Source organism: Anser brachyrhynchus (assembly GCF_964034855.1).
Source record: "Anser brachyrhynchus genome assembly, chromosome: 12".
In the NCBI taxonomy this organism is placed as follows: Eukaryota; Metazoa; Chordata; class Aves; order Anseriformes; family Anatidae; genus Anser; species Anser brachyrhynchus.
Window position 1 is genome coordinate 18607182 of NC_137707.1, and position 21189 is coordinate 18628370.

The following is a 21189-nucleotide window of genomic DNA, read 5'->3' on the forward strand; positions in this document are numbered from 1 at the left end:
CATTATCACACCCCTCGCAGTTGCATTTTATTTTTTTCACCTGCTCCTGTGTAGTACACCTGTGACTTGTTGGCAGGGAATTTTGTTGCAGCGTGGGAGACTCCCAGCTTGACTGCCTGGCTTGGAGCTTTGCTCCGTCGTGTGCTGCTTTTCTGTGTTTTTTCTCTCGATCTTTATATAGCTCGTAAGACTTTGTTTAACTGCTGTAAGGGATCATCTTTCAAGCCTGATGCTTTTCTTGACATAGTGATCTGAAAATGGAGAATGTCATGCTAGTGTTTTCATAATAATGCATGTAGAAAGAGAGAAATATTCATTGTTGATGTCCTGTACAAATGGCTTGATCCCCATCCAAAGGGCAGGCAGGGGGTGTCCCCAGGGAAGACGTGGAGGGTGATCAGTATGTACAAGGACAGTAATCAACCATTCCTTGAAATCTTTTTATTTCCTGCAAAACCTGTCACCCAGTTCCTTGGTCACAGATACTTCCGCAAATAGTTCATTTGGGGATTGTGCAGCAAGTAGAAAATTCCACTTAAACACCGAGACAGCCCTGGGGCTCAGGGTGGATGCGTTTTCCCAATGATGTGGCGAACAGAATTGCTATCCATTTTGCATCATTGTTAAGAAAAGGGGGGGAAAAAATCCCAACCTAGCCATATAAATAAGCTGTGACTTACTTGATCTTGACAGGTGACTCAGTGCTGCTGTAGAGTTTTCCAGCTGCAATAATGTCTCAGAATGATGTATTCTGTGGGGTATCAGCTGTGAGCCATGCATAAACCTGGGGACCTAACAGGAGCTGGAAAGAGCCATTTTTAATGCTCAGCTTCCAAATTACGTCCTGCCTCCTGCCAGCCCCCAAGTGCGTACACGTGTGGATGTGCTTATGTGCAGGTAGGCACGTGCAAATACATGCGAAAGCATGCCTGGAGAGCCCTCCTTTTTGTGCCTGCTGTATTTTCCTTTGGAAATCACCATTAAGATTATTATTTTCTTTAAATATAAACTCTAGAGCTGAAAAATTACATCAGAGCTGCTTCCCGCTAGCCTGCCCTCCTATTGAAAAGGGATATGAAGTTTGCTGATCAGCCAACAGAAGGCTTCTTGGGTGGAGGCATTCCTGTAGCATTACACACTTCAAAACTCTCCATCCCTCCTGGTCTTCATGGCTTTTGCCCACACAGGAACTTGGTGTCTGCTGCTCAGCAGCCCGTGGGTGGGCAGGATGTGTGCTTCGTGTGGGTATGCCTTGCGCAGGATTTGCCTCTCTCTCTGACAGGCAGAGGAGGGATTCGGTGCATACAGGCTCTTGTGTCTGTAGGCACCACAGATACACGTGAGATCCTTTGTAAGATGTGGCTCTGTTTATTAACTGCCTTGTCCTTTGATTAGTTGCCGTATTGATTGCCAGGAGTGCTTGCAAAGGGAATAAATGGTATGTTCCCAAGATATTAAGAGGAAATAAAGATCTACATATGAAGTGTGCGTGTATACATTTACACTTGGACCTATAGCATGTTTAGTTCCTCAGCTCCTGTCTCATTCAGCTCTGAATGGCTGCAGGATTTGTTTTTTTTCATGTAAACTGTGTTCAAAAAAACAGTACATTCTTTGTATTAGGAGTGTTCAGAACATATTATTAACCTACGTTTGAGGAGGGAGGGCTCACAATGAAAGCTTCATTATCAGATTTAGAGCCACATACCATTCCTTTATTGACCTGCCTGGTGTAATCAATGCAGCAGCCACACAAGTTTGAAATCATGTTCCCTGACTGTAGACTGCGCGTCACGCATCTAGTGCTGATTGTGCATTATCTTTTAAATGACACTGCCTCAATAAGTATGGATTTGTCTACCGTGAATAGCCCCTCTTTCGACTGGAAGATGGTAAACTTTTCGCTCCTTTCGTTGATATTCAGGATGACCTAAAAAAGAATTGTAATGAAGCGCACTAGAAATGCCTGTTGTTAAAATGCTCAGGACTGTCTGAGCACAGAGTGGTATGTGTATTCTTTAACATTTGAATGTTTTTCTAGTTAGGTTTAGTGGACAAGCTTCTTGTCAGTGCTGCCACTTTGTCTATAGGGTTCCATTCATCCTTTTCTATAACTCTGTTACTTGATTTGAGAATAACAGCCAGCACTGCAAAGGTGCTCCTCTTTAAAGCCAGGAAAATTTCCATGTATAGTATGAAAAGTAAAAATGTAAAATGAAAAGCCATTGGTTTTTATGTTTGGTGTTGTTAAATGGTGTAACAGGAAAGCTGTTTCAACTATCACTTCACTTGACATGATTTTAATATAATGCTTTATCCCTTGATAAGCTTTTCAGATCTTTGGACAGTGCTTCCGTTGTTTTATTCGGAAACATTTAGGATTGCTGTCTGGGGCTGTGCTGTCAGGGCTAGTGTTAGGCTAAACGAGATACAGTTATTTTGCTATTTCATCTGTTGATTGTCATTTAGTTTCACAAGGGATCCTTCTGGGTGTGCTCCAGCTATACTACTTCTGTCTTCTCTCTAACCTTTTGTCACGTTAAAGCCTGACCACTACCATGCAGTTTCCTCGCTGCCCGTCTGTACAATATCGCAGATAACTTTTGACATGATTTAGGAAGTCAGCAGCACTTCTGACACCTGGTGGTCAGCTCTTGGGAGTGCACAGTCCAGAAATCCTGGCTGCAAACGGGGTCATCGCTGCCTGAGCATCGCAGGCCGCCCACTAGCTCTTTGCACAGACGGTTTTCATTAGGGAGATGTCATCTCTGGATAAAGTGGAAGATCACTTTTTTCCCCTGAATTGAAATGTAACTGTGGATAATGTAGAAGAACCAGATGATTTATTAAAAGTTAAAATATCTTTATTTTAAAGCACTGTCATTGTAAATAAATAATCAGATTCAAAATTCATTTCATGCTTAAAAACGTATTCCTTAAGCTGACGGACTTGCTCAGCTCTGTTATTAGGTGGATGGAGACCAGTGAAATTGCACAGATTTGAAATAATGCGCATGGATTTTTATAATTGGGAATGCCCAACAAAAGCTCACCGTGAAGCGCCTCACTAGTTGCTCCAATAGTTAAAAATTATACAAATAAAGCTGTGCTTATATATAGGACCGGGGTTTCAGTCAGCACACAAAACGCAGGTGATTGCTGCTGCTCTGAAAATGTGCTTCCAAGATTGGCTTCACTAGTCATTGGCTCCCGCACAAAATGGCAGGACAGGTCAGCATCCTCTGATGCAAGACACCGTGATGATATGAGGCTGTTACAAATCTACCAAAAAGGGAACAAAAAGACTAAACTGCTGAAAGAAATGTGTAGAGCAAAGCCAGTTCTTTAAAGAGATTTAACTTCTGGGTTACGTGTCCAGTCCTTTTTCTGCTGGGGATTAATATCCCCATTGCCCGAACTGGTGGTTCAGCTGTTATTGCTGAAGTATTTCTTGGACTGAGAAGTATGCGTCACAATCTGGTGTGTCTCTCTGCCAGTACTTGCACCCGTTACTAGTGAGAATAAAAGAGTAAAATATGGCAAGGGTTCCCACAGTGATTCAGATTTTTTTTTTAATTGTTACAGTTAAGGGAATCCCTAAAGGCAGATTTTGCCATGAAGTGTTACCACTTTCTTTATATGTATTGAAAGAGGGAAGAAAAAAAAAAAGAAACCCTCACGGCTGTACTTGGCTTGTAGAATTTTTTTTTCTAAGTTCATGCCAGCATTAACAGATCTATCAGAACAAAGCAAATGTGTCATATTGGCAGCTGTTACTTATGAGTACTTTTTCTTTATTGCATTTTGTTTTGTAATAATTGAGAAGCTTTTATGTCGAGCTCTGCATAAATGGTACTGAGTAGGAGGGTATGGGCATGCTTTCTATTATTCTGCCCCTTATGCGTGTCTCCTTTTTTCGTCTTTCCAGAACCACACATTGAGCCAGCACGCACAGTGAGCCACTGGCACTACAGGACACCTCTCTGCAGAAGACTTGACGGTGGCACAGTGGGGAGGACCATTTGAACATTACATCCAATCAAAGTGTCATTTGCAACCCAGATGTAAAACTCTAATGATTTGGCCATGAGGCGCTGCTATTATAAGCAGCTGGAAATGAATATTAATGGAGAGATTAAAAGTATTCCATGCTCAGTATTTTTTATTGTCCTGCTTCAGCTAGTGTACTTTAGAGCTTCTGCTTCTGACTGAATTTATAGTGTTAGATAAATCTGCTTTGATGCTGTTGCCCTTTGTTGCTTCTTGTATTATATTGATAGTTAAAAATTAGATGTGATTTTTTTTTAAACTGCTTTTTAATTGCAATTTTAGGTAACTGTGCATTGTGATGTGATTGCTTGGCTATTGTCTGAATATTTCTTTTTAATTTTTTAATTGAAGACTAATGCTTTGATTGGATTTGCCAGTTCACCGGACAGTGATTAAAACTATGTAATGAATATAATCGGTTTCAGTGCAACTGGATGGTCTGCTTTATAAATGTGACTTAATCTGATTGCAATAACTAGTACAGTTCAATAAAGGGAATACATGAGCTTAGTGTCAGAGTTTCTGTCAGTCCATGCTGTATCACCGCTGCTGGCTCACATGTGCAAATCACGCCAAACGATGGCTCACCCCACAGCAGAGCTGCACCCCGTGAGGAAGGAAGAATGGGAGAAAAGCGAAAGCCCTGTTGTTGTGCCTGGCGTTGTTCTCTCCTGGATGCGCCTCCCCTGTCGGACTGAGGTGAGGTAAGAACATCCGTTACAAACCTGGGCACGGGAAGGAGTACTAGCTTAGGGGTACTCTTAAACTTTACTCAGGTCAGCAAGAATGGAGGGGACTTGGTCATAGGAGCCTTGAGCCTATCTCTGTGCTTCTTGGTTTCAATACCAAAAAATTAGCTTTCGGGATTGTATACAAATGTGCAAATGCTGGATCGGGCCTGTAGGGCCTGGATGGGGGCTGTGTATTTCAGTCACATGGACTTCAAGGCCCACAGGTATTGTATCTCTGTGTAACTGCCATACTTCTGACACTTGAAATTGCCATTAGACAGCCTAATAGAGCTCATTAGCAGGCTTTTTTCCTTTATTTTAAACATACCATATGGTAATGAGGTAAGTTATATCTCCAGTCAGAGAAGTAGTCCTTTCAGGGACTTTGAAAAGTTAGTGAGATGCAGTTCTCGTGGTACCTCCTACTTCAATGAACCATAATCGTCCTGAAAGATGTTCAGCAGTTGTGACAGCTGAAATGAATGTGGTTACCCATTCCCACGGTGCACAAGGCTTGGCAAGACTGCAGCATAGATGCATATCTAGAGCCTTTCAAATCTCTGCACTGATCTAGAGCACTACTGGTTGTCATTGTACTGAGTCTGGCCTTGGAGCATGTAAATGATGTTTTGCAGAAAATGTTTTCAAGGAAGCATAGTCGGTGCCCAAATTACTTTCTACAGCAAGTTTATTAACAAGTGCAGGGGCACAGATTGTTGACGCTGCAGATGTTTTCAGTGGTTAGATCTTTGCTGATGTTGGTAGCTGTGTTGTGCACGTGTAGCTCCTTCAAGACAGTGGGACATACTGCACGTAAAGGAGGGCTGCTGGGCATGACCAGGATAGGGCTATCCCTCTGGTAGGAAGCGCCAGAGCAGGTACAAATTCCAGTCTGAGAAAACCTTTCAGCTTTCTGGAAAGAATGACGTAACATCCCATCTGGGGCAAATGGCAGAATAGAAGACTTATCTATCAGATATTCCACTAAAATAGCATTGCATTGCATGGACATTCAGAAAGACTTTAGGCTCAAAAATATTTTTAATAAAGAAATTTATGAGCCCTACTATAACAAAACTGGGAATAGCATTTTTTAATTTCAAAGAGGACGGTTCTGTTTTTATCTAGATAATTCTTATCTCACTGTTTATGCAACAAACTCATTTTATTAAAATGATCTTTTTCAAGAAAATGTTAGTTTTCTACTTGATTATTTCTCCATAAGCCACTGCACAGATGCTTATGTGCTGAAAAATTAGATAATGAAATCACCAATTCATTATTCTCATTCATAATGTATGCATATTCCTAACTCACGGGCAACATTTTAAGATGTGAAATGGAAGTGTCTTGCAGTACAGGCTCATAAACATGCCCTTGCAAGAAAAGCTATCAGGGAATGTACATCAGGGCTCTGGTAACAGCCCGTGTGCCATCTTTTCCTCTGTGGTAAAAGCAAGGCAGCAGTTCTGGGCAGAGGTTCTCACAACAGGGGTACTGGAAATGGAGGCTTGTTGCCTGATGCCGGGTTTGGAATGACGCTTGATCACTTCTGGGCAGTGCTTCAGAAATGAAAAGGAAGATGTGGGCTTGTTCAGGAAAAGTTTCTGTGTTGGGTATCCCAAGGGTGAAGTGATGTTTCCACGCAGCTCTGAAAGCTGCTTTACTGGTGTTGTACTGAAGCACAGGCCTTTGTCTCAGCATCTCCCTGTTGACTAGCTAAAAGTAGGTGTATGTTCACTGTGCTGAGATGGAGAACTCCCCGGGTGGGGATCCTATTCCAAGATGCATCATTTTCTCCACCTGTACTGGGAAGGTGGGCATGGGGCCAGGGCGCTGGGGCCCGAGCTCAGCCTGGAGGCGCCAAGCAGGCGTGTGCCTAAGCTGCTTGGTGCATCTGCCTGGCACCCTGACCAGCCCACGGGCAGGAAGAAGGGCAACGGTGGCAGAGAGCAATAGTTTGGTTTTCCACCCTAGCTTTAAAATGTGGGGGGCACCTGAAGCCTGAGAGTGAGGGCTGTGGCCCTGCGTCATCTTCTTTGTCCCTTCTGCTGGTATATGAGCTTTGGTTGTGAGCAGCGCAAGTCAGACCAGAGAGGGGCTGGGCTGCACCCACAGGGCTGGGAGAAAATTGAGCTGTGCTCATCTTCTGCAGGTGCTCCACATCTTACAGTACTTGGGTAGTGTTTGACCGCTGGTGGACAAGTGCTGCTTTCCTTGTTTTTCTAAGACAATATGTACCAAAGTCCAGCGACCCTCAGCATGAATCTTCTGGGATGCTCTGTGGTATTTGTGACGTAAGCAGGCCCACATGAAAAGTCGTCATTGTAATTGCAGCACACTCTGTGGCACAGGATGCTGCTCTCTTGGTACCGGCTTTCTGATGGGCCAAGGAAGGTCCGGTTGTGGGCGTGGGGGTGAAAGCTGCTGCAAGGCAGCAGAGGGAGAGCCGCCTGCTCTTGTGCTTCATCACAGAGCTGCATCTGTGACACGCTGAACATCCGCAGCTCCCAGAGATGCGGGTCCTTAGCCCCTGCCAGAGTGCAGTGCTGCTCTCTGACCCTTTTTTGCACAGGCTGAGCTTCCCGGGGCGGGGCTGCACCCAGCCAGGGCTGCGGCTGAGAGCTCTGCAGCACAACGTGGGGCCTTTGTCTGGTGGCTCCTGTGCGGTTGTTTTTTCCATGCTGTTTTGTCCCACTTGGGAGTGGGGGTAGAGCAGCCCTGTGCTGGTACAAAACACAGCTTTGCTGGCATAGCTGCAGTCACACCAGGGAGTGCTTTGCCAGCATAGTATATAGTTCCTGTATCAGTTAAAAGCTCCTAGGGAAAACAGCCTAACTGTGCAGGTGGAAAAAGATAATATCACAGCTTCTGGTACATGTTTGAGGTTTCTCCCTTTTTTTCTTAGTGGCCAAGAAGTGCTACAAAAGGCATTTGGAAAACAGTCAGATATACCGGGTCCAAATGCACCTGTATTTCTACGGCTACAAGGCATTCAAAACGGGATGGAGAGGCTTTCAGTAATGCCTGCAACATCTCCCTCCCTATCGGTGTAACTCGCAGCTTCCGTGCTGGAGATCAGCTTCTGTGCAGCGGCGTCGCAGACGCAGGCTGGAACCAGCTGCTTGAGGCCCAGGCGGTGCGGATGGCTCACGTAAGTGCCAACCTGAATTGCTGTAATTCTTGCTGAAGATGGGCTTTAGGCAAAGTCACCTCATGATCTGAGTGGCATTGGGGAGAGTGATATGTTGGAAATCATGGTTTGGAAACAAATTTTAAATGTGTTTAAAAAAAAAAAAGTCATATAGATGATTTGAAATACAAATTCATAACCACAGTGGATTAACAACGGACTTGTATTTGTAGCAGTCCAGTATATTAGCTCTTACACATTGAAGAATCTTTCCATTTAGCTTCACTACATACCAACATACCCAAAAAGCACTGAAATACTTAATCAAGAAGTATTAATACCTACAAGTCTGCACAGTCACCTTTACATGTTTGCATTTTTTTTCAATGCATACCTAGATACTTGTCTGTTGACCAATCAAATGTATTACCAGAATAAGGTTTCTCATGCTGTGGATCTGTTCATAATTTGTCACCTTCACTGAGGGGTCGCAGCCTTCAGTCAGGTGCCTTAGAGTTTTGGAAAAAGCAAGTTACCAGTCCATTGCCTCCAGAAGAAGGGAAAAAAAAAAAAAAAAGTTTGGGAACCATCTGAGGGAGTGAGTGACAGGTCATTTTGTGCTGGAACATCTTTGAGTGGACTTGGAAAGGTCAGCCCACTGTGCAGCAGCTCAGAGGAAACATGAAAGGAAAATGAGGATGGGGCAGAAAGTGACCCAGCCTGAGTCTTCCACGACCCCAGGCCCGGGGTGGCAGATGAGGGAGCTGGTGGGTAAAGCAGCAGAAAAGCAGAGGTGTGAGGGGGGCAAGAGGCTGTCCCTCCAACAGCGTCCCTACCCACTGCAGGAATTAATGGAAAATCTGCCCCCTAGGAGCCATTTCTATTGAAGTGAATTGTGCATCCCAGTGTCCCAAGTGTCCTCACTTTCTCCTACCAACATTTTAGAGCACACCAATTTTTGGTGTGTGTTTGTCTAGCTGTTACCACGTGTAAGTCCCTCTCTCTGGCACAGGCAGTGAAGGCTTTTTTCCTGCTCTGTGCAAGCAGTTTCCATGTTCTGGCTCACATCCTAAAGCAGTGGGGTTTACACAAGCTCCCCTCTCCACAGCTGCGAAATGACTGACCTGTGCTTGACAGAGGTGCAGTGGTCTTAGGAGTACCGTGTTCCTGCAGTATTGTGACTGTAGTTAGCCCAGGATAAGAACACCTTGTAAGTGCTGTCACGGAAGAAGATGTGTGAATTCAACACATGTATGATCCCAGAAACCTACACAGAGAGAGCTGCAGCTGCTGGGCTTCAGCTGGCACTCCTGCCTCACTACACAGCAAAGGCTCCAGGCATTAGACCCCATCCACAGGGAAGCAGCTCCAGTACTCACAGAATCACCTGCGAAAGGTACAGTCTTACTCTTCAGATCAAACCAAACCTTTTCCCTCCATTCTCCTTCCTTGCCCAGCAAGTGCGAGGGATTTTTCTCCTGGGGAGCCACCTCTATGCAAATCCAGAGTGCTCTGCGGATGCAACTCCCTCCTTTTCTGGAGGTTTTGCTGTTGTAGTTGGTTCACCCAGATACAGGACAAGTCGTGTGAGTGGTGCTGGCTGTAACGAAGCCTGGGAGCAGCTCCTGCGCTGTGCTGCTCCAGGAGGATCCAGGCCTGGGGACAGGACGCCCTTGGAGCTGATGGCAGCACTGCTTTTTCCTCCTTTGTCTCTTTTCTCCCCATTTTTGCATCTTCTGAAAGCTGGGAACTTCTGAGCTGGGAACGCCTGGTGCTAGGGGCGGCCACGTCCGCAGCCCTGCAGGGCTCCAGCAGCTTTGTCTGTCCTGCTTGCTCGCTGCCTCCCCAAGTCTGCGGCACGCCACCCCGCTGCTCTCTGCTGCTGTCCCCTCCTTCTGCCATCCCTGGCCATCTGCGTCCCCGCGGCAGGCGGCCGCTCCGCCACGCAGCACCGCTGACCTGGCCCACGGCCGCTCGGCGGAGGAGAAGCCCCCCGGGCTGCTCGGGGCAGTGCTCGGCTGTGGGCACAAGCAGAAATGGCTGCACCGTGCTGAGGAGCTGCCTAGGCTGGGTGGGGATTTTTGTATTGTTAAATAAAACTCTTTTTTTCCTTTTTTTCCTTTTTTTTTTTTTTTGAGTGGGCTACTTTTCTGCTGGATCAGCGAGCTGAGCTGACTCACAGGGCAGGCCGGGAGCAAGGCCATTGCTCAACCCAGCTACAACCCTGCCTGATTTGGTTTTGTTGGTGGTTTTTGCCATGTCTGTGTGGATTTCACAAGCTGCCCTGTAAAAAATGCCCGGCCTTGTGACTAGCTTTGAGGGCCTTAAGGGCATCAAAGCTCCCAGATAAAGAACTGTCATAAAAGTACTTTCCCTCTTTTATTTTTACTCATATCCATGTTGTTGTTATTGTGGTTTTTTGTCTGTTTGTTTTTGGTTTTTTTGCTTTCTCCATACGTAAAGTGCTCAGTACCAACTCAAATCCTACTTTGAACTTATATATACATATATATGTGTGTGTATATATATATATATATGTCTTTAGTTTTCTGTGACTAGAAGAGGTAGCAGGGCTCTCAGTATGATCCTTCCCTTGCAATAAATGAGCAAGCAAGCAATCCTTCCTAACTGTGAGTGCCAAAGCAATGTCCCTAAGATGCTGGACTCTTCTTTACCCAGCCTTTAATTTAAAGGGGAGGGAGAAAGAAAGAACAGTTTTTTTCCCCGGTTGAAATCAATGCAATAAATAAGTGCATCTTTGTCTTCTTCCAGTTGCGATTTATAGGCAGTGCTCCTCAAGAAATTGGCTCCTATGCATGAAAGCTATAAAATATACATGCCATTTGCAAAAGCTATAGCTTCTACTGTGCATTTTCTGTTTTATTCACAAAATATCTCCTTGCAAGCCTGCCATAGAGGGAGGGTTATGGAAATGTGCAGATCAGTTAATGCTTTTGTAATGGTGCTAAAGAAGTGGTCAGGAGCTTCCATTAGCCTCATGTAGCAGAAACAGTTCGGGTTGCTAATATGGAATGACAGAGTTTCTGCCAAAGTAGGACCCAGAAACATTTTTCTTCATTAGGGCTCTTGTGGCTTAAGACTTGATCAAAGGTTGCATAATCCCTAACAAATCTGCATTGCATTTTATTACAATATATATCCTTAATGCTAAAATACTCAAACCCGGAAGATTGGAAAGCGGAGTAAAAACTGAAAGCATGAAGAGATCCGGTGTACAAACAGTGGAAAAAGAAGTGAATGGACTGAAAGGAGAAGGAAGGCAACCCCTCAATGTTCATGCAACAAGACCAGTGGATGCAGTGCGTGAGCTTGATTAACTTTCCCTCTTGCTCCCTAACTAGCCTGATAATGTCTGTGACAATGCCAAGAGCAGTTGTGTTCAAACAAAATACCCTGTGTCTCGCTCTGGTTTTAGCACCAGTGCAAAGCAGTGCTACGGAGGCTCTCTGCTGAGCAAAAGCCATGTCCTGGCTGCTTTAGGTCTGCACAGGCTGTTCTTATTACTAGGTAAATCTGGAGTTTTGGTGATAGCCTTTTGCCGTATATATTTCTCATCCTTTCCCTGGCAAGCTGATTTTTTTTTAATTTCAGAACTTTTTGCCTTTTCTACATTTCCCTCCCTCAGGCCTTCTCCATTTCCTTTTTCCAAGGTTTGTATGGCAACTGTGTGCCATAAGTCTCTCACACAGAAGAATCTGTGGTTTTTGGTGTGGCTTGAGAAGGACAGTCCAACACTGGGCAGGGCAGAAGAGTTTGGTGTTTGCTAAGACTAAGCAGGCTACAAAACAGTTATTGGATGAAAGGGCACAAGAAAAGAGGAAGCCAATTGTAGTGATTGGGAATGGGAATGTTAACTCTCCTTCTCTTACTGAGGAGCTTAGCACTGTGATAGAGCACAAAATACAAATGAAATCCGGACTCCATTCTTCTTTTTGTAGAGTAATTCCAGTTATTGATACATTACATGAAAGAACACACCAACCTTCTTTGCTTTCTGGGGACTGAGATGCTGCATTGCAAATATGTATACAACTGTTTGCCTTGTCTTCAAGGAGTTAAATGTTCACATATGTAAGGCACACCAGGATCAGAGCCTTAGGTAATCTAACGATACTGGGTAGCTTGACTGTGCATCATTAGCTCAATGATGCACCAAGCTTAGGGGGAAAAAAAAAAAAGGAACCCTGAAATATTTTTTGTGTGCAAGAAATCTTGGGGGAGGGGAGAGGAAAACTCAGTAAAAATGTCTACAGCTCATTTAAGATACTGAATTTTTTGTCATTGCTGTTTGGGAAATGTTATTGAGAATAGAAAAACAAAATGAGAGAAGAAACCAGTGAGGAATCCAGAATACCCCCCATAGCAAATGAAACCCCACTGGAACAAACAGAGAAGTAGGTGCTGGAAAATATATATTCAAAGCAACCCAGACATGTGTAAGTACCAGAACTGCAAAATGGACCTGAAAAAATGACTCTGCAGAGCTGTGTTCATCCTTTTCTGAGACCTATTGGTGCATCTTATTCTGCCAGAGCTTCCCACTCAGCTGTGTGTTACTTTGCCCATAAGGGTGTTGAACAAATATTTTGTATCCAAGAGAGACTCATTAATGTCTTTCAAACCGGATGCAAGTTTCTCATTATACTTCTGCATAGGTCTAGTAATGGGAGCCTCCTCTAGAGATGCCCTACGCAGATGTCTTCAGGCAATGTTGATGGCATGAAGCAGGAATTGTTTTTCACTGAAAGATTTATAACCTTATAGCCTTTCCAAGCCTAGGCATGACTGAGAACCAGCAGCAAAGGTTTTTCCAACTTCTACACTATTCTCTAATACTGACTAGCCTGGAGAAATCATTTTGGTCTAAATTTTTGCTGTTCTGGGTCCTCAGCGTGAGGAATGAAATGTCAGGGGTTTTTCAAAGGTACAGAATGCTTCTGACTCCTATTTGAATTGAAGCTGCAGGTTTTGAGTCCTTATTAAAAAAAAAAAAAAAATCTGAAAACCCCAAGCCCATGGTTCTTAATTTAGGGCTCCCCGAATCAGAAGCCACTTTGAAAGACATGTAGAAGCACAGAACAGCCGATAGATTTCCATATCCTGCAGGGTTTTGGCATGAATCCCCTTCTTTGGTTCCAGGCAGAAAAATACAAAGAGAAGTCTGTGAATAGGACCTCGCTGGGTGTCCAACCCTCTGAGTGAAATTTCCTGTGCAGAGGATGGTCTCGGCCTACATTTTCTAGTTATTATATAGAATTTGTTTCCTGCTATGCTAGAAAAAAATGTATAAAAATATAAAACCCTCAGTGAATTCCCACCTTATAGAGCCACTTCAAGCTGTAAAGGCAGAATTTGTACCAGAGGAGTTGACATTGAATAGGGTAGTTCAAGAGAGACACCAAAGCTCAGCAGAAACATCCTTTTAAAATTATTTGTCTTATCTGCAATATTTCGTAAGTTGATCCAAATCAGATTTTGGAGTAATACCATTAAAGTCAATAACCAACACCCAGGATGAATCTAGCTCTTAAAGTGCCATTCAGGCTCCTTGAGAGAGACGCATCCCAATGACTCCTTTAGCAGTCATTAAACCAATTATCATCCCAGTCTATTTCCAACAATTATCATCATAGACTTTTTGGGCTTAATCAGTTTCTTAATTGACCTGTGAATAAGGCAGGAGATACAAAAATCTCCCCTGATACTTCAGGTTACACTAATACACATATAGCATTACCATGCATAGGAAATAATTTACACCATAACACTGCTGTGAGGCTGGGTTATCAACAATGATATTACTATAAATTAAGGTTAAAACAAACAAAAGACTAAGAAGAAGAGAAAGTAGTAATACATAAATAGTATGATTGGTGACATTGCTCTAGGACTTCCTTGGCCAGAAAACTTTGGAGCTACGTGAACAGATTTTCTTTCTAAAACTAAATGCAATACATAGCATAATTTGTAAGTGACGCAAAAAGTTTTGACCATTTCTTAAGTGCTAACATTATTGAATTCATTTGTACCGATGTCTTCAAACAATTATTAGGACTTTAGGAAGAAATCAGCCATTTAGGTATATGTCCCTCTTGCAAGCAACTAACTTTTTAAATATCACTTGCCTCAGTACATACAGCACTGCAAAGTGGCCTGAATGCAGCAATTTGCGGGATTTGGCACTGTGAGCCCCGCAAGCACTTAGCAGAAGCAATTGTGTAGCTCTATTGAAAATCCCGCATATCATGCTGTGGGGAGCCAGCACTTTTTATCTGTCGGCACCGTTGGTGACAAATATTAAAATAAAAAGTATGACACTATAGGTGCTTCAAAATTCAAACTGCAAGTTTCCTACTGTGGGACTTCTAACCATGTAATAAAGTGCAGGGAAGAAAGCAGAGTTCAGACCCCATGCTGCAATAAAGGCAAGGAAATCTTAAGTGTTCAAATACATAATTCATTCTATTCTGAGACTTTCCACCAGGTTTCTACCAGTAAAGATTTTAATTTGTGTCTAGATGATACGACCTTTAATTTCTGTCTTACCTCCAGCGACAGCTGGGAGAGCACTGGGGCAGACCTGCTTGTTGTGGTGTTTGAAGGCAAATGGTCGTGACAGGTCAGAGAGCTCCTCTGCAGCCCATGCGAAGGAAATCCCCATCTTCTGCTTGCTGTGCAACTACCTGCAAGAAAGTCACCACCAAAGCCAGTGAGAAATACTTTCCACCTTAAATAACATCTAGCTCCAGGGATCTCAAAGCACTCGGCAGACACTGTGCCTCGGCTTTCTGTGGGGAGGTAAGTCCCTGCGCCCAGGTCTGCATTTGCTGTTTCCCACCAACCTGCAGCCTCTGCCGCCATTTTGTCACACAGCTTCCAAAACCAGGGCCTGACACACATGGCTTTGAAATGATCCTAGTACCTACAGTCTTGAGCACTTTTTGCTTTTTCGTGGAAATATTTTTAACTGTGCCTTAATAATATGCCATTTAATAAATAACAGCACAATAATTAGAAGGAATAAGTAATTAATGAGAAATTAAAAACACCTTTGCATGTGGGTGGGTTGCATCTGTGTAAGTGACAAGTTACTGAGGAGGTTTTTGACCACAGAAATGAGCAAATGTATCTCTGCTTAAAGTCCAGTGAAATCACGGCATTTACATCAGGGATAAATTTGGCTCTACTGTGAAAAGAAGACATGCATCCCACTCTGCAGTGGTCATTTAACCTAAATTATATACATTGATCTCTGTGCCCCCCGGTGTTAACATACAAAATTGACTGGATTACAGATTCGGATGCAAAGCTACAGCAAAATTGACTTTGACCTATTTAGGTTTTCTAATCTTGCCTCTTAAGACTAGTTATTTCCTTTCTAAACCCTGATCGTTTCTCGCTCCACAGATGCCTTCTTAGGTACTGACATCCTTCGTGTCCCCAAACCCGAGGCCTGGTTCTGTGCGTGGCATGCAGTCCTGTACTACCGTTGCTGCTACCTGTGCCTCAGCACTCCCAGAGGAGGGTATTCGGGCAGCACTGGGAAGAGACTTCTTTCCTAGGAAGAAGCTGAGGAACAATTTTCACATTCAGTACTTAAGATATTTTGATTTTATTTTAACAAGTATTACTCTACAAAATTGTGTTAAAAGCTAGCACCACCTCCTGCTCCTTATTTTTACAGGCCTTACAGCTTTCCTCTTGCCAATCTCCTTTGCTTCCCATGCTTACGATATGTTTAATTTGGTCTCTGCCCACACTTACAACATCTCTCCATTTGGTAACATCTGAGGGGTGCCTTAGTGTGGCATTTAGCTTTTCAAGTCATGCTGCAGCTTTAGTGATCCTATAAAGATGTGAGGCTGGGTTTATAAGAAAGAACGTACATTGCTTCTCTAAGTGAAATAAAAATAGAACAGGTAAAAAGGGACAAAGTTTCAGGCATTAAACCTATGTCCTGTTTTTTTGTTTGTTGTGTTGTTTTCACAGCCCTTAACCAAAGCTTTCAAACCCTATCCACTTCCTTGTATATCACTAACCTCTGTAGGCCCCCTTGGCCTCTTTACCAAGCTGATGTCCTTCCCCGCATCAAGCCTTCCCCTCCCGTACCTCAGGACAGTGCCCTGGCCATGTGCGTCCCTGTCCTCACCCCGAGCAACGCTCAGGACCTCGTGCGGACCGCGAGGTCCTCACTGACTGCCTTGCCGAAGCGCCGCTAGGGCACACGAGTTGCTCTGTGCCAACTGCGTGTGGCATCATCTCGCTGAAGAGAGCAGGTGTGTCAACCTGCTCTGATCCGAGCAAGACAAACTGTGACCCCAGTGAAACTGCTGAGAGGGCTCCTATTGGCCTCGGGGCCACCAGGGCTTTGAGCCGCAGCTATGGCATGGCAGAATACGCCACGTTTCCACTGGCACTGTCTGCTGGTGTGGTTAGTGGGGTCTGCAGCAGCAGAGGATCACGCCTCGGCAGGTAAGCAGGGTCCCAGGGCACGGGCTCCCTGTGGTCATCCCTGCCATGGTACAGCTGAACAGGGCGCTGCCAAAGCAGGGTCAGGCCTTGTTAACAAACCTTAGCTACAGTGCTGGCTGTTATGAGAAAGCAGAGCTCCTCAGTTCCTGTGCTTAGGTTTTTGCTCTTTCAAGAAAATATTAACATTATTCCATGCTGCTTTTTAACAGCTCTTCAGGGCTGGGAAAGAGCTAGCTTTGATACCTCAGTGTAAGAAGGGTTAGTAATTAAAAGCACGAGTCTGGTGCAGCTGGGTCGAAATGTGTTAAAACAAACAATTAAAAATAATAATAATAAAAAAACAAAACAGAGCACCCCCCAACCCTGCTTCAGTTTAGGGGAAAGGTCTCTCTGACTACCTGCTCTGAGGCTACACTGAGGCTCTTTGACTCCGCTCTGAGACTTGCTGACACTACTGATTCAACACTGTATCAAGACACTCCAACTGTGATCTGAGACCTGGAGCAGAGTGGGAGCATCTTGACACAGTGTCAAAACAGTAGTCAGAGCGCATGGACGCAGCACTGAAAGGCTTTTGTCTCCCAAATGAAAAGGAGACGGATTATTTTCATCTTTTTTTTTTTTTTTTGTAGCTTTCTATTGGTAGCTAATGGTAGCTTTCTATTAAAAGAAAAAGAAAAAAAAACACAACAGTTTATTTGCAGGGAGAAAGGGTGACATGCTCCCCTCCTTTTTGTTTGATAAAGCAATGTGGCAGACAATGGCTCCACTGTACAATGTACTTCACTAAAGCAAAGTTCTTTGGCTTTGGAGAAGTAAAGGCTATATTTGGAAATTATTCCTCTTTAGGAATAATCCTTTCATGATACTGCATCTCCAGCATCTGTATCTGTGTGCATGTTTGTTCTATATCTTGGAATTATATTTTTGTACAATAACATTAATTTGATCTGACTAATAATTTGAGGCATAATATTGCTCATCACTCTCCCCACAGAATTCAGGCTGTGGCTTCTGGTAAGAATATCTACGAATTCAGATATTTGAGTGTTGACCAATGTTCAACAAAAATAAATTAATTCAATTGTCAGAATGTGACAATGCCTGCTGAGACAGGGTTCTTTTCTGTAGATAAGATGGTCTTAATGTTACATGGACAGTGACTTCATAACAGGTTGAACTCTTTTTTTTTTTTTTTTTTTTTTAATGAGCATACAGTTTAATTTATTTTTCCTTGCTGGGGTCACAGGTAACAAGGAATCAGCAAAGCCATCTACGGAATGTTTTATAGATGGTGGTGTTTTTGCTGAATGTTAAATGAAAACAATCCATTAAAATAAAAAATGAAAATTCTTTTTGTTTCCTTTTCCTCTTGGGCCTTCCCAAAAGGAGGTCGACACCGACCCAGTTTGAAAAATACTTACCTAAGCCAATCACTGCCCAGCATGTATTCCCTTGAGCAAGTTGAGTGGGCATGATGCCATCCGAACAGATGGGCATTACTGTAGGCGACCAAGAGACCATGCATGTGAATCAAGTATGGGTGTTTACAGCATCATTTCCCTGATGAGAATGTCAAAATGGCATCCCAGTCCGAGCCTTTGGCTCAGTTCAGTTGCATTTCACTAATTCAGCTATAAAATGAACAACTTTACAAAATAAATAATTAACATCAAGTTGGGTGGTCATGGTTTTACTTCGTAGAACTGGGCAGGCAACGGATTTGCTGAAAATAATGGGTCTGACTTCTTCTGTCTGTACCAGGCAGGTTTGCCTGTAAATTGTAAAATGAGGGCAGAGAAACCCCCAGATCTATGCTTAGTATACCATAATAAACAGACAGGCATATGATTTCTACATCTACAGTATTGAGCGTATCAGTTCAATACTGAAAGAAAGAAACCTTTTCATATTTTTTTTGAAAGACATCTTATTACAGAGCAAAATTAAAATAGTATAAAATGGGATTTATCTGCATGATTTATTTGAATAATGTACCAGTGCAAGGTCGTATCATGAGAGTTAAGTCACACAAATTGAATAAGGACTGCGTTGCTGTCCTGAAGAGGAATGCAAATAAATGTAGCAACATTTCTGAGCTCAGAACTCAGTGTAACTCCTATATCTGTTGAATGAAGTGATTTCTACTGAGTTATCATTAGAAGTTATCTACCAGCTGTTACAAAGAGGTCTTCAAGAAAAGGAATAGAGACTGTTACTAGGTTTTTTTTTCTTTTGATAATTGGATGTATTTTATTTACACCAACTTCCATATGCTTATGTAATACTAACTGTATATGTACTCTTCATTTTTATATCTGATTAGATTATCTACATAATTTCTTGCTCTCCTGAGTGGCTAATCAGACTGAATTTGAGGATTTGGGATACTGAACCTATGATGTCAGGTATAAAATACTTAAATACTTACTTATTTCAAGAAAAGTACAGCAGTATGCATCTTACTGAAAATAGCTAATGCTCCCCGTGTTTTAATTTTAATTATTTGTTCCTGAGTTGTTTTTAGTTTTGTTTTGAAAAATAATCTAATTTTTGTTTGAGAGATTTGTAGGAAGTACCTAGTGAGTTTTATATCTAGTCCTATCTCTTAGTTGGGGAATTCAGGAAAAAAAAAAAAAAAAAAAAGCAGGCTTTCAAAAACAAAAGATGAAAATGAAAATAGAAATAGTGCTTTTCTAACACCTGGTTAGAACATGGAGTATCTAGAGTGTTTCTCTTTTTCTGTATGCAAAATATTTCAATATTTTCCTCTTTTGTTTCAAGCTATCAAAACCAACCTTTTCATTTGTCTTCTGTAATGTGTTATGATGGCTCCGACTTCTGCCATTAGACTTGCTAAAACGCTGTTACCTTGTATTTCATTTTCTAGGGAGAGTAATGTTTATTTTCTTGCTCGATGTCATGGTAACAGAAACACTTCCTTTATATTATATCTAAGTTTGTGTTTTAAATACAAGCAGGGCAGGTTGGAGATTGCTGTATATCCCATGTGGAAAGAAAGCACTAGCTTTCTGGGTGCCAGCACATACTCCCAGCTGTTGCAGTTGCTCTAGGGTCACAGATGCATCTCACACTGAATCAGTTAAAAATGCAGTAGCTATGCTTGGGGACACAAGCTTAAATTTTCAGGGCCTGATTATTCTGTTAGTTTCATATGTGCAATTCCCACTGAAGTCAGCAGAAGTAGTACATGCAAACCTGACAGGCTAATTTGGAGCCCTGCACTGCAAAGGATGTAATCATACATTTGATTTCTGTGGGTACTCAAGGTCTAATTCTCACCCATCTCCATGATGTCAGGATTTACCACAGCTTTTAAGGATTTGGATGGATCCAAATATATTAGGTTATTTGTGATATTTTATTTTCACTGGTCAAGGGAAGAAAAAGAGATCTGAATATGAGCTCATGTTGGACAAGCCCAGAAAGAAAAATGTGTTCTACAGTGCTCTAAGACTGAGCTAAGAGTAATACAACGTATGGCATATTATGTAGAGAAAAGAAATGTGAGACCCTGAGGGATGAAGGCAAACTAATCAAAGGAATAGCTAATGGGATAGAAGGAGAACAGGGAAAAACCTGTTTTTTTACAGAGCTCACTAAGTTCAGAGGGCCAGTATACATGCTGTTGGCACCCAAGCCCAAGGTCTCGATGACTTTATCCAACAGGGGTCAAAATCAAGGCAAATTCTTCATGTCAATATATTTTGGTCTTTTATCAGAGATGGAAAATTTGTTCTACACAGGGAACAAAGCCAAGTGTTGGGGCTGGACCATTACTGCCACATATGCACAGTTCCCCAGCTTGCCTAACAAGGTTTCTACATAAAGACTTAAGTTTTTCTTACATTTGCATTCCCATAGCATGCTGGGAGGAATACCGCTGGTCTAGTTGGCCTGCTGACTGATCAACATCTCAAGGCAAATAAAATTGCCAAGCAAATTGGATTTGGCTGATGGATCATTAGAAGGTGATCTGAGAAGATGACCAGTAAGGTCCAACCAGGCTGCCTCTTCCTACTGTGAGTGGAAATCAAAGACTGGAAAGACACCTTTAAAATGACACTCCAAGTGTCAGTATTAGCTCTCTTTCTCATCTGTCTTCAGATTAATAGGAGAGAGAAAACAAGTGGAGGCAGGAGTGATGGTGATTCCACTGGAGGTGTGGTGCTGGTGGAACTGATGGAGAACTACAGACGTTTGTAAGAACTGAAGGAGTCTCCCAAGGAAATGGAAGAGTGGTCAGGGCTGTGGTACTCTGCAAAATGGAGAACGCTAAGGTTTGCTGTGCTCTTTCTTGATGCCTATAGTGTCAGGAAGTGGTGAAGGTGTAGCCTTTGGAGTCCTGTGTTTCTCCAGCATCCCCAAACATGCTCATTAATGGTTAGTGAATGAGGTGAGAAGCACTGGTTGTGTGAGGATTTACTAATGATCAGTTTAGTATCATTTCCTGTGGTGACAGCAGAGGACTACACCAAACAAAGCAGGAGTTTCTAGCCCGTAATGCTGGAAAAAATTAGTTAGGGGCCAAGGGTGTGGAAGGCTCATGGGTAATGCATGGACTGGTCACTGCACACGACGGTCACAAGCTCGAGGGGTAAATGTGTAAGGTAATTAAAGCTTATATTAAATTAACATTTCCCGTGCAGCCGGGAGAACTCGATCTGCACCCGGTCCCACCGAGGCAGCCGCGCACCCACCGCCCCTCGGTACCGGGGAGCAGCGGGCAGCCAGCAGCAGGGGGCACCGCGGGCTCCTCCT

General features: G+C 43.1%; 2 protein-coding genes across 8 annotated transcripts in view; both read left to right on the forward strand.

The window, feature by feature from the left end:
• The window catches only part of ZNF423 (zinc finger protein 423), a 214712-nt gene extending 210157 nt beyond the window's left edge, over positions 1–4555 (forward strand). For all 7 annotated transcript variants that reach the window (XM_080552922.1, XM_080552920.1, XM_080552923.1 and 4 more), the window contains one exon: positions 3929–4555. In XM_080552922.1, coding sequence (XP_080409048.1) covers positions 3929–4026 — 98 coding nt within the window. In that variant the 3' untranslated portion in view covers positions 4027–4555. The remainder of the gene's footprint in view (positions 1–3928) is intronic.
• Positions 4556–20714: 16159 nt separating this feature from the next.
• The window catches only part of LOC308176705 (uncharacterized protein), a 139778-nt gene continuing 139303 nt past the window's right edge, over positions 20715–21189 (forward strand). The window contains exon 1 of the transcript XR_013938509.1: positions 20715–21038. The gene's annotated coding sequence lies outside the window, so the exon portion shown is untranslated. The remainder of the gene's footprint in view (positions 21039–21189) is intronic.